General features: G+C 42.8%; 1 protein-coding gene across 9 annotated transcripts in view; it reads left to right on the top strand.

Annotated features, from left to right (window-relative positions):
* Nucleotides 1-13,515, top strand: part of HERC1 (HECT and RLD domain containing E3 ubiquitin protein ligase family member 1) — a 203,187-nt gene that overhangs the window by 188,644 nt on the left and 1,028 nt on the right. For all 9 annotated transcript variants that reach the window (XM_046651305.1, XM_046651293.1, XM_046651268.1 and 6 more), the window contains exons 70-77: nucleotides 1,722-1,860; nucleotides 3,820-3,989; nucleotides 5,068-5,237; nucleotides 5,522-5,687; nucleotides 6,516-6,592; nucleotides 7,418-7,670; nucleotides 8,176-8,328; nucleotides 10,867-11,172. In XM_046651305.1, coding sequence (XP_046507261.1) covers nucleotides 1,722-1,860; nucleotides 3,820-3,989; nucleotides 5,068-5,237; nucleotides 5,522-5,687; nucleotides 6,516-6,592; nucleotides 7,418-7,670; nucleotides 8,176-8,328; nucleotides 10,867-11,172 — 1,434 coding nt within the window. The remainder of the gene's footprint in view (nucleotides 1-1,721; nucleotides 1,861-3,819; nucleotides 3,990-5,067; nucleotides 5,238-5,521; nucleotides 5,688-6,515; nucleotides 6,593-7,417; nucleotides 7,671-8,175; nucleotides 8,329-10,866; nucleotides 11,173-13,515) is intronic.

Here is a 13,515-nt window from a genome sequence, read left to right as displayed (position 1 = left end):
GATTTCAAAATATACTACAAAGCTACAGTAATCAAAACAGCATGGTACTGGCACAAAAACAGACACACACATCAATGGAACAGAATTAAGAACCCAGAAATAAAACCACACATCTATGGACAGTTAATCTTTGACAGAGGAGCTAAGAGCATACAATGGAGAAAGGAAAGTCTCTTCAGTAAATGATGTTGGGAAAACTGGACAGCCACAGACAAAAGAATGAAAGTAGACCATTATCTTACAGCATACACAAAAATTAACTCAAAATAAAGACTTGAATGTAAGACTTGAAACCGTGAAACTTCTAGAAGACATTGGTCTTAGCGGCATATTTTCAGGTACCATGTCTGACCAGGCAAAGGAAACAATAGAATAAATAAACAAATGGAACTACATCAAAGTAAAAAGCTTCTGCGCAGCAAAGGAAACCATGAACAAAATGAAAAAACACCCTAACAATTGGGAGAAGATATTTGCAAACCATATATCTGATAAGGGGTAAATATCCAAAGTATACAAAGAACTGATACATCTCAACAGCAAAAACACTAGCAACCCAATCAAAAAAATGGGCAAAAGATCTGAACAGACATTTCTCCAAAGAAGATATACAGATGACCAACAGGCACATGAAAAGATATTCAACATCACTAATTTTCAGGGAAATGCAAATCAAAACTACCATGAGATATCACCTTACACCTGTCAGAATGGCTATAATTAACAAGACAGAAAATAACAGTGTTGGAGAGGATGTGGAGAAAAGGCAACTCTCATACACTGCTGGTGGGAGTGCAAACTCATGCAGCCACTATGGAAAACAGTATGGAGATTCCTCAAAAATTTAAGACTAGAACTGCCATACAACCCGGCTATCTCACTGTTGGGTATTTATCCAAAGAACATGAAAACACAATGCATAAAGATATATGCACCCTTATGTTCATTGCAGCATTATTCACACTAGCCAAGACTTGGAAGCAACCTAGGTGCCCATCAAGGGACAAGTGGATAAAGAGGATGTGGCATATATACACAATGGAATACTACTCAGCCATAAAAAAGGATTAAATCTGGCCATTCCTGACAACATGGATGGACCTTGAGGGTATTATACTAAGCGAAATAAGTCAGAGGGAGAAAGTCAAATACTGTGTGATCTCACTCATACATAGAAGATAAAAATAACAACAAACACACACATAGAGACAGAGATTGGATTGGTGGTTACCAGAGGGGAATGGGGGAGGGAATAGGGTGAAAGGGGTGATTAGGCACATGTGTATGGCGATGAATTGTAATTAGTCTTTGGGTGGTGAACATGATGTAATCTATACAGAAATCAAAATATTGATGTATACCTGAAATTTATATAACCTTATAAATCAATGTTACTGCAATAAAAAAATGAATAAATAAAAATAAATAAATAAATAAAAGTGAATGGAAAAGAATGCCCCCCCCCACACACACACACACACACAAAAACCTCATCTGCTAGGTTTGGAATGGGCTTGTTATACCTTAGTGTTTAGGTGACAGTCGGGGTGTGAGGACCATGCTGATAGAGAAAATCAATTAATTTCATTATTTTGGTGCTCTTGCTTGGTACGGATATTAATTTATTTATATTTGCTACCATCTAAGAAAGATTTCATCATCTAGGCTTCCTCTCTTCCTCTTTCTAATTGAATCTCTGTGTATTTGTAATTTATCCCCAGCTTGGCCTAGGCCACACCAACCATGTTCGAGAACCGACCCTGGTAACAGTTCTGCAAGGGAAAAACATTCGGCAGATCTCAGCTGGCCGTTGCCACAGTGCTGCATGGACAGCACCACCCGTCCCTCCAAGAGCACCAGGTGAGGGAGGAAATATCCCTGCTCCCGCTGCTTCTCTTTCAGCAGGACCCAGCTGCACTGTCTGCTTGCCAGTTTCAAACTGTATCCAGGCATCATTCTGAGACCATCAGACCTTCCCCTACACAACCAAAGCACTCTTTGTGCTGCCGGCACAGTAAATACTTTCACCACAGGCGACTCTCCTGAAGATTTCATTACGAAGCAGTCCTTCTCTCTACCCCCAAAAAAGAAAACGTACCACTTAGGCAAGCAAAAATTTATAATTTTATGGCAGCCATTAAATATGTTTTTACATATGAAAGAAGTGATGAATTGTAGCTTTCTAAGGCCTGCTGTTAGGAATAAAGATTAAAAGCCCTGAGACCATTTGTCAAATTCTTTACCCAGTTAACCATTTGAAACATGATGTTATCTATGCAGTGGCACAGCAAAAAAAAATTGTTGCTGTTTTACTCCAGTGCACACAGCAGAACTGCTGGGCTCTTTCTACTTTGTTGTTGTTTGTTTTGCTTTTAATTTATTATGAGATCCTTACAGATCTAAAAAAAGATATAAGGGAAAATAAAATCATATTTGTGTACATAACACCCAACTGCGTACTCCCCTGGTTAGATCCATCTTCCATTCTCCACAAATGTAACCCTTGCCTTAAGTGTGGCATTCTTCATTCTTAGGCATTTCTTCATATTTGGGCTGTTTCTTTCCCAGGCCTTCGAGCCCTTTCTTTCTCCCATCGTCTGTTGGCAAAAGCACTAGAATTTCCCTGAAGAGACCTTGTGCCTGAGAGCTCAGCATTCTCTTTTCTGGCCTTTCTATTTCTTAGCCACAGGTCCTTGGGAAAGACTCCCCACAGAGATTTTTCTCTTAGATATGCTAAGAGAGAAGGGCAAGACTGCCAAGTAGATTCTAAATAAGCAGAAGGTGGTTTCTAGTTAAGAAAAAGCAGTGCTGCTCATGCACTGACCATTCCAGGTGCTGAGGGGCCTCTTCAGCTTCCAGAGGGATTTCACTTCCACTTCAGCACAGAAGGTATACAGTGTGGTGGTTCAAGGTTCAGACTCTGGAACCACATTGCCTGAGTTGAATCCTGGCTTCTCCATTTAGGAACTGAGTGACCTTGGGACTCAGTTTCCTTGTCTATAAAATGAAGATAATAACAGCACTTATTGTACAGAGCTATGGGAGTAAATGAACCAATTCGTGCGAAGCTCTTAGAATAGTGCCACACACCTGAAAGTACTCAATAAATGTTAGCTTTTATTATTAGTAGTAAAATACCTCTGGGAATTGAGCTGTACAAATCTTTATTTAAAGGAAACTCAGAAAGTTGAATATCTTGTTTTTACTCCTTTGTGCATTTTTACAAGAGGATAACCGTGGATATAGTCCTTGTAGTCTTTGCTTCTACAGGGCTCTTCTTGTAGTAAAAAACCTTCATGAGTCCTGCACTTATATCTTTTATTCCATTGTGGTCACTTTCTGTCAGATCCCTAGTGAGTGTGAGAGGGGGCTTTGCTAAGTGGCCCATTTCCACTTTTCCAGAACTGCTTGCCTGGTCCTGGCTCACACCTTGTTTTATTATGAAGATGACAATTATTTACTACGAAAGGAAGAATTTGGAGTTTTTTGTTTTTGTTTTTGTTTTTTGTGAAGGAACTCTTTAAGTCCCATAATTAAATAGGAAACTAAATTAAAGGAGAAAAAACTAAGTTTCCATATGATAAATAAAAAATATGGTTTAAAAACCAACATAAGTGCATCAAAAATTAAGGTGGATTGATGGACAGAGGAATTGATAAATATGTGATAAAGCAATATAGCAAAATATTAATTACAGAATTTAGGTGTTGGGAATGGGTGTTCATTGTACACTTAGCTTCTCTGTTTGACATTTATCAAAATACTGAAAATGAAAGCAATGCGTTTTCCTTTACTAGTGTCCATTTGCTTTCTGGGCAGGTGTATCAGTGCCTCTACAGTTGGGCCTGCCTGATGCAGTGCCCCCCCAGTATGGGGCACTGAGGGAGGTGAGCATTCACACTGCGAGGGCCAGGCTGCGGCTGCTTTACCACTTCTCGGACCTCATGTACTCCTCCTGGAGGCTGCTGAACCTCAGCCCCAACAACCAGGTAACGTGCTGGCTTGGGAGGCAGTGCCTGTGACATGCTCACCAGGGCCCAGGGCCTTTCTCTTCACCTTCGGAAAATTCTCCTATGGCTAATACTTTTTACTCTCCACACCCAAGAGATGTAGAAAAGGCAAGAATTCTATTCGCATTTTTATTGCTGATTTAGGGACAGTTGATATTGGTAATCGTGCTGCTAGACTCAGTCTTCCTGTATTTTGGTTTGTCCGAATCTGAGGAAGTATGAATGGCTAAGCATATATTTTCTACAAAGTCCAATATATGATTTTAAAACTTAAGCACACACAGCTGTTAGTACCACAGTCAGGGTTGTTATATAAATGAGTCCGAGACATTTAGGAAACTTGCTCTTCTTACAAAAGAGCGTTCCAGGTTGTATAGAGGGGTAGGTGTGGGAGAAAAGTAAATGTGGCTAATATGACTGTCTTTATGGAACAGTCCAGTAATTTAGGAAGAAAGCAAGCTGGCAATGTATACTTGTAATATGTAGGCATGCCTGCCAGAATGTGTATTGGTTTGTAAAACTTTGGTCAAAAATCCTTTGGGTCACCTGTCAAGGGGCATGTGAGAGATTTGACAAATCATTGTTAGAAATAGTTAACCAGCCAGGCAACAGAGTGCTATGTGGCACTAAACAGAGTTAGCAAAATTTGTAATTAGTGGGAGAAATGTTTATGATACAAAGTTAAGTGAGAAAAGCAGCAGAAAATTATATAAACAGTATGATCTCAACAATGTGAAAAATGTATGTCTACACACATGGAAGGAAACTGGAAGGAAATAGATCAAAGTGTTGATGGGACCATCTCCATATGGTAGGATTGAGTGATTTCATTTGTGTGCATGTGTGTGCCCTTTTCTATATTTTCCAAGTTTTTAAAAAATAATAATTATGTGTTTTGTCAGAAAAAATATTTTTAAAAAGCTATTAATAGTTACTGATACCCAGGTTTATGCTTTTAAAGTGCATTTCAAAAAGAATCATATTCTAAAAGTGGGAAGTGTCATTTCTTTTAAGCCTTGAATTGTGCCATTTCTGATAAGCTTACTTTCTGTTACAGAACAGTACATCTCATTATAATGCTGGAACATGGGGCATTGTACAGGGACAGCTTCGGCCTTTGTTGGCCCCAAGAGTCTACACCCTCCCGATGGTGCGCTCCATAGGAAAAACCATGGTTCAAGGCAAAAACTATGGACCTCAAATTACAGTAAAGAGGATATCAACCAGGTTGGCATATGTGTGTATGTTTTACTAACTAGCTAGCATTGTTTTAGGTGAACGTTATTACTAATGAATCTCCGTGAGCCTTAGCTTCTTCGGTTGTAAAGTAGGGTAGTAATAGTACTTCCGTTACTACCCGGTGTGGTTACAGTGGGCCTAGCACAGTGTTTAGTTGTTGTTAAACTGGTCTGTTCATTCATTGATGGGAAGATACCTTCAAGTGACCTTTGTGGCGATTTGGGGAAGTTGGTGAGAGTTGTATTTCATTCTGTTTTTCCTTTCTTTTAAAGAGGACGAAAGTGTAAGCCCATCTTTGTCCAAATAGCGAGACAAGTAGTTAAACTGAATGCTTCAGACCTCCGTCTGCCCTCCCGAGCATGGAAGGTTAAGCTGGTCGGAGAAGGGGCTGATGACGCTGGAGGAGTGTTTGATGACACCATCACAGAGATGTGCCAGGTATATACATGCAGTGTCCCCTGCTGAGTCATCCTCTCAGGTGGTGGCCATTTTACTGTTGCCAGTGATTACTCTGTCAGGCATGTTTTCATAAATGTAGCAAGGATGCATTGGTGAGCCTTATATAAAATCATGCTGTTAATGATGTATGGGTGAATTATAGCAAGGGTTTGTGAAATGCTTTGTGAAGATACCTTTACTGAATAAAATGTCAATGCTTAGCTGTCTACCAGTGACTCACCATCTGTTGTGCTATAATACTAGCAGAGGAAACAACAATGATACATATTTACATTTATGTAACAGACAAATCCAGGACCACTCATGTGCTCTGATTATTCTGGTGCTTTTAGAAAACACGGAACTGCCAGACTCCAGGGGAATTAGGAAAACAAGTCTTAAGAGTTTGGACCAGTTCTTATTTTAAGATCTACAGTGGCAGCTTTGCTTCCAGGTCAGCTCTGACCCTTCAGCTTTGTCTAGGACCAGGATTTTCTGATAAATCCTGTGACTAAAATAACACTTGGCTATTTAATTGAGTCTATTTGAATATCACCATACCCTTCTCACAGGTACCCCAGCTCCTGCCCTGGATTGACTTTTTCATCTTAGTTGTGCGTACTGCAGAATATTTTCTACATGGGGGAGTTCCTAATTTCGTTTTAAATTAAAACCACAAAAGTAATTTTAGAGATGGCTGGTGGTTGTCATGTAGTATTATAAATTTCACAAAATATTTTTTTTCAGTGTGATCTTTAATGTAATTGGTTCGTTCTCTTGATGCATTTGATTGTCATTTCTCAAAAATTGTTGTTCTTTCTTCTACAGGAACTTGAAACTGGTATTGTTGACCTTCTTATACCCTCTCCTAATGCTACTGCAGAAGTGGGCTACAATAGGGACAGGTAAGGCAGTCAGCAAGTATTTAGTGATTGTCTGCAATCATCATCATCATCATAATGGGAGCTTACATTTATTGAGTAAACGCTATGTGCCAGGCACTGTTCTAAGTGCTTTACCTGTATCATCCATTGAATTCTCACAGTGACCCACGGGCTAGGAACTACTGTTACTCCCTCTTCACAGATAAGGAAACGGAGGCATTTCCATCATGACTTGGTATTCATTATGGGGCTTACTATTATTATTATTATCATCAAAGATAATATAGAGAGGTAGAGGTAACTCAAACTTGATAAGGAAACCTGACTTCTTTTGTGTTTCTGAAGGCCCACATGGCCTCCCTTCAAGGAATTTTCTGCATCAAAATTCATTAAAAAGCTTTGATATGCTATCAAGTTACAGCACTTAGTATTTGCAGTTATATAACATCCCTACATTTGCCAAACTGAATTTTGGATCTTGCTTCATGGACTTGTAAATAATAAATGATTTTAGGAAATAGGGCATCCTGGAGCAGGTAACTTAAGGATTAATAGACCATTCACTTGCCCTTTTATGGTTCTTCTAAAAATAATTCAAAATATGGTCCCTGTACTGTTCAGAACAGTAGCCACAGGCCTCATGTGGCTGTTGAGCACTCAAAATGTGGCTAGAGTAGCTGAAGAACTGAATTTTACATTTTATTTAATTAATTTAAATAACCACATGTGGCTAATGACTACTGTATTGGACAGCACAGGTCTAGACTAATGCTGTAGCTATTGGATAACTTATTTCTAATAGAAATGAGGACAATTTTGTTTGAAATATTTCCTTTAATTCTGCAGGTTCCTTTTTAACCCCTCTGCCTGCCTCGATGAACATTTAATGCAGTTTAAGTTCTTGGGAATTTTAATGGGGGTTGCCATTCGCACAAAGAAGCCTTTGGACCTCCACTTGGCCCCTCTGGTGTGGAAGCAGCTGTGCTGTGTCCCGCTCACCCTGGAAGACCTGGAGGAGGTGGATCTGCTCTACGTGCAGACCCTCAACAGCATTCTTCACATTGAAGACAGTGGGATTACCGAGGAGAGTTTCCATGAGGTAAATCCTGGCCAGTCCACGTTTCTGCTGGTGTCAACTAGAATTTTTCTCTGTAAAACTCAGATGGGGTCTTCCACTTGCTGTCTGGCTGACTCACGCCGTGTCCCATTGCTGCCCTTAGCAGCTCAACCCCAGCAGTTTAAATAGCTGCTAAAGGAGAGAGCTGGCTCCCACATCCAGCTTCGTTTCTTCCCCTGTAATCCATTCTCTGCTTGTTAGAATGGAGGACTGAAGGAATCAAAGATGGAGAGTGAGGCCGGGGGTGGGGACCAGAGTTCATCACATCTGGTTTTGGGGTAGAGAGATTCAGCCTTATTTTTAACTATAGTCAAATGAGTCAGCACATTCCCCGCTGATCAAGTAGCCTGATCAGCTCTCTTAATTCCCTTGTTTTTATTTTTAAAAATCTTTATGTTGTTACTGTTTTGCCATATTTGTGTGTAACATACTTTTTTTGTTGTCGTTGCTACCATATATTGAAAATTCTTTTTTCTTCTATTCTTAGATGATTCCTCTTGATTCTTTTGTTGGCCAGAGTGCTGATGGCAAAATGGTTCCCATAATCCCTGGTGGAAATAGTATCCCACTCACATTTTCCAATAGGAAGGAGTATGTGGAGAGGGCCATTGAGTATCGACTTCATGAAATGGACCGACAGGTGAGGTGAAACATTTTGAGAGGTTCATGGGATTGTTTGCATTTGTCTCCAAACAAGAGGGGACTAGTTACTACCGAATTTTGGTGTATGAATTTACTGTGCTGATTAATTTGTATCTGTATTTCAGAGACTTTTCAGGTCCTGTTTCTGGGTTTCCTATCTGCTTACTCAAGGCATTAGGTCAGCTCTGAATTGGTCACTGGCTGGATTGAGGCCAAGCTCTCACCCAGGCTGTCAGACCTGCCTTCTCCCTCCTCCTCAGTCCCGTTTGTCTTTATCTCTTACTGCCCCCCAACCTAGTGTCCCCACTCCAGATGGGTCAGTCAGAGCCCATGTGAATGAACCCCTAAACACTGGTCTTACAGTCCCACATGAGTGCTTGATTCCCCCTCCTCCTGCAGTCCTGCAAGCTCCAGCTGAGAGCACATCTCTTCCACAGACCAGCTTTCCTCCAAGTCCATAAACTGCAGAGACCTTTTTTGTTACTTAGAAATTCCTCAGGATATCACATACTTCTATGCTGCCATCTAAGAATCAGGCCACAGAGTTTGGGTCTTCTTTCTTCTTTTAGCTTGTAAGACATCAAATGAAGAATGCATTTCATGTGTGTGTGTGTATGTGTATGTTGCTCTTTGCTGACATGTAGTAAGCATTTAAAAATGAAGGGAGTATGATGAGTGACCATAGAAATGCATATTGTGTCCAAAAATGATTTTTTGGGGGTATGCAATCTTACACAGCCACTTGAATAATGCTTTATTTGCAGAATATGTTGGGGTCTTCTCAAGAGCGGGACACAGACTCTGAGGCTGGGTAGTGATTTGGAATGCATATATTCTACACCCTTCACTCCTGCTTCTTTCTTTGACTCTGGCTTTGGGCCAAGTCACTAGATCACAGTCACAGAAAACTAGATCCCTTAACTTAGTGAGAGCGGGGACTGTCAGCGATGCTATTTACACAGCCAGCGCTTAGGATTTGTCTCCAGTTCTTGAATATTTTTAATTCTCAGAGAGTGAATAACTGACTAAAAATTTATTGATCACCTCCTACATGCCAGGCGTGCTGCCAGGCACTCTCTTGTGCAGTTTTCCTATAGTTACTCTGTGAGGTAAGGATTACTATCACCATTTCACAGATGAAAGCACTGAGTCCAGAGAAATGAAGCGATATACCTGAGGCAGAGCCAGGATCCCAAGCCAGGTTTAACTGTGGGATCTAGGCTCTTTTGCTGGCCTTTCCTCGGACGGTCAGATTGACCCTCCACTCTCCATCAGCTGTGCTCTGCTCTGCCCTGGCTTTGTTTCTTTCTCAGTAATGAGACTTTCCTCTTTCACTTCCTCCTCACCTCTTAGAATCCAGTGATGTTCCCATAGCTGTCCCCTGTTGTCCCCCACCCAAGCAGCCAGCCCCATACCATAGCCTCTTTTTTTTTCCGGACAGCTTTTGGTTTGCATTCTACCAGGCATGACGTCTTTGGCAGGGGTGTTCCCTTTAATAGTGGTGGAGACTGCCCTCACTGCAGTCCTGTTCCTTAGCCTTGGATGTGACAGCCTTGTACCAATCATAACCCCCCAGAGCCTTGCTGAAGGTGTGGCTCCTGTTCAGGGTCTCAGGTTTTGTTTGTTTTTTATCATAGATGGTTTGAGTTGGCCAAGAGTGAAGAGATATCTAGGAAACACCCCTTGAACAGTGATGAGTCTGTATGTAGGGTGTGCACCACTGTGCACCGTGGAGGAGTCTTTGTAAAAAGCCTGTGGGCAGCCCCTGGCAGTTACCCCTTGGCATTCCCCACAGTGCTGGGTGAAGAGAACAGAAGCAGGATAACTACCCCATCACAGACTGTCATGTTCTTACTCACTTAACCTCATCACAGTCACCTGAGCAGGAATTATTTACCGCATTTTTCAGATGAGAAAATTAAAGTAAAAGAAGTGGTGGAGCTGGGATTCAGAACCCAAGTCCTATGATTAAATTCTCTGTCCTTTCTACTACCTTCCTACAAAAGGACTTCCCAGTTTTACTTCTCTACATTTCTAACTTTTCTTTACAATGAGCACAAGTAATTTTTACAAAAAGGACATAACTATTTGCAAAAGAAAAATATAAATTACAAAACAATAGAAGCTAGACATGTCCTCCAGGAGCTCCTTACCTTGATGAGGAGATGGAGCATCCCCGGTAGCCCCGTTCCCCAGCGTGGCCACGTGCAATTAGGAATTTCAGGGAGTGGGGTTGGTGTTGGGCAGGGCCCCTGCCAGCAGGCTGGGATTTTGTAGGGGAGGGAAGATGAGCTCCTAAATCAACTTGAACTGGGACCAGGAGTGTACAAGTCCCACAAGCAGGGAGAAGCTCTAACAAAGGGTCAGAGGCAAGGAAGGTGGGCTGTGTGCACGGGCACTTATGGCTGAGTTCTGAGGGACAAGTAGAGGGTCTGGGGAACAGACAAGCAGGCAGGAGGTGCCCAGCCCAAGTGGGTCCACAGTGGGTGCCCAGTCTATGCACACACGTTGAATGAACAACCTCTCCTGAGAGCAGGTGGCTGCAGTCCGAGAAGGGATGTCCTGGATTGTCCCTGTGCCGCTGCTGTCCCTTCTCACAGCCAAGCAACTGGAGCAGATGGTGTGTGGGATGCCTGAGATCTCTGTAGAAGTCTTGAAGAAAGTGGTGCGGTACCGCGAGGTGGATGAGCAGCATCAGCTCGTGCAGTGGTTCTGGCGCACGCTGGAGGAGTTCTCCAATGAGGAGCGCGTGCTTTTCATGAGGTTTGTGTCAGGAAGATCTCGACTACCAGCCAACACTGCTGACATTTCTCAGAGATTTCAAATCATGAAGGTTGATAGGGTAAGTAAGCTATTTGTTCTTCCTTAGTAATGTCTGCCCTTATTGCTTCCGTGTTGCTTGCATGTTGGGAAAACCAAACTGCGACCCTCAAGTAGGCCTGCCAGTTCGGGCTTAATGCTTGAAATTTCCAGATTTAAAAAAAAATCACGCAGAAAAACTTGTTCAGAAACATCACATAACTTCAGTGAAAAAACTCCTACATGGGTGTAAAAGCATGCTACGACCCCTAACCTTCGCTAACTCTCCCCGCATCTTCCTGAGTGAAAGCTAAGCTCGGCAGAGGAGTCGTCATGTGGCCTCTGCCTCCAGTTTCCTGCGCCTTGTCACTGTGTGACTCCTGCACTGGGATGTAGTCTTGTTTGTTTGTTTTCACGAAGATACCACCCATTAACTGGTGCACGTGCTCCAGAAGGAACTTCGAGACGTGGGGAACAGCAGTGACAGGCTCTGCAGCTAGTTGTGTGGTGTGTTTGTTTCAAGGAGCAGGCGATGGAGCTTCTCTGCAGCCTGATGAAAGGCCCCAGCTGCAGAGCCCCAGCCCAGCTGCCATTTTGACAGATGGCTTAGGAATAAAAGGGCTTAGAGGCTTAAACGCACTCTGCTGCCAGTCATCATTCTCAAGCACCCACCTGACCATGTCAGTCTCCTTTCAGACTGTTCATGGGCCCCATGTTGACTCCAGAATAAATGCCAACCCCCTTTGTGGCCGTAAACACCTCCACAGTGTGGCCTCTGCCCCGCTTTCTGATATCACCTCTTGACACTTATTATCTTCTGGTCATAATGGGCTGCTTGCCTTTCTCCCCAACAGACCATGCTGTTTTTAAACTTCCCTGCCTTTGTGTAAGCTCTTCCGTCTGCTTTAGTAAGCTCTCCTTCACACTCCTTTCCATCTATGCCTGGCAAGCACCTTTTCATCCTTTAAGCCCAATACCAATATCTTCTCCACTAGGAAGCCCTGTGGATGTTTTCGTGTGTTTTAACCATTCCTGAAGGCAGACTTAGACTTCCTTCTGTCCACCTCCTGGTCACTAGATACACCCCTTGAACCCAGCATTAAGTTAGAAGTGTCTGTGTTCCCCCGATGTACCCTCTCCCCCCGACATACAATGAGCTCGGCAGTCCTCCGAGAAGGGCCCATGGCGTTTATTCCAGAAACAGTAAGTAAAGTAGGGTTTCTCCACATAAAGGCCCTTCCTGCCAGTTTCAGCAGGTTTCAGTGTCTGCTTTTCTGGTGTTTTTCCAGTAACTCCTGGAGGTTGCTGTAGCCAAAGCCATCCCTCCCCCGCTGCCTCCCGAGGCTGCTCGCCTGGGCTCTGCTCCTGGGCTCGGCTTGCTGGAGAGGCCACGCACAGGAAGGGCTATGAAAAGAGCCTTTCCATAAATTTTCTACATGACTTGCCAGAAACTATAAGTTGTAAATCTGTTTTGTTCCTTCAGAGAGAGGTGGGGAGGACGAAATGGTTTACTTCTATTCAGTTCTGGAAAAAACCCTTGCCTTATATCTGTCCTGGGCTACCCCTGCCATTCCAGGAATTAATCTACCACTAATCCACTGCCTGGGGGGTTTAGCCTCAGAAAACTGACCACTGTGTGTCTCTTCTTTGTGACTTTTAGACCATTTCTCCAGTTTCCAAATTAGAACCACCTGTTGACATTCCCCTTAAGATCTTTGCTGGTTTGGTTTTTTGCATTTGAGCTGTCTGCGTCATCACTGGCTCTGGCACAGTTAGGCTTCTAGGCCCTCCACCTCCCAGCGCTTTGAAATGCATTCACCTGGTGTGGGGCTCCGAGGAGGAGGAGGGCCAGCTTCAAGAGGGAACTGAGCAAGAAAGAGAGCACGTTCTTTTTTAAAAGCTAATTTTAAAAACATTTATAGAAACATTGTAATATTATTATCATTACAGATAGTTTGGAAAATAGTTGTGTTTGCAGGGAGTGACAAAGAACGTATGTAATCTATCTCTGTGGTAGTAGCCATTTTCACCTTCACCTTTGTGTAATTCCTCCCAGTCTTTGCCTTAAGCATACACATTTTTGCGTGATGTATTTAGAATTGTATAGTCTGCTTTTTCCACTTAACAGTCTCTCCCGAGCACTTTTCTCTTTTGCGGCTAGTCCTCATAATCGTCATTTCAAGTGACTGCATCACCATCAGTTTAATGGATGGGCTGGGATTTAATTGACTGCTCCTTCCTCATCTGAGCTGTGCGCTGGCGGCCATGGCGGGTGAAGGATGCAGAATGCACTGTAAGAGGACAGTGACGGGAGGAGGAGTGCGATGGCTTCCTCACAGGTCTTCCTTCCATTTCCCCAGCTCTGTTGCGGGATCCCTGCAGCAGC

Source organism: Equus quagga, chromosome 2 (genome assembly GCF_021613505.1).
Source record: "Equus quagga isolate Etosha38 chromosome 2, UCLA_HA_Equagga_1.0, whole genome shotgun sequence".
Lineage (NCBI taxonomy): Eukaryota > Metazoa > Chordata > Mammalia > Perissodactyla > Equidae > Equus > Equus quagga.
This window is presented reverse-complemented; position numbering and strand designations above follow the sequence as displayed.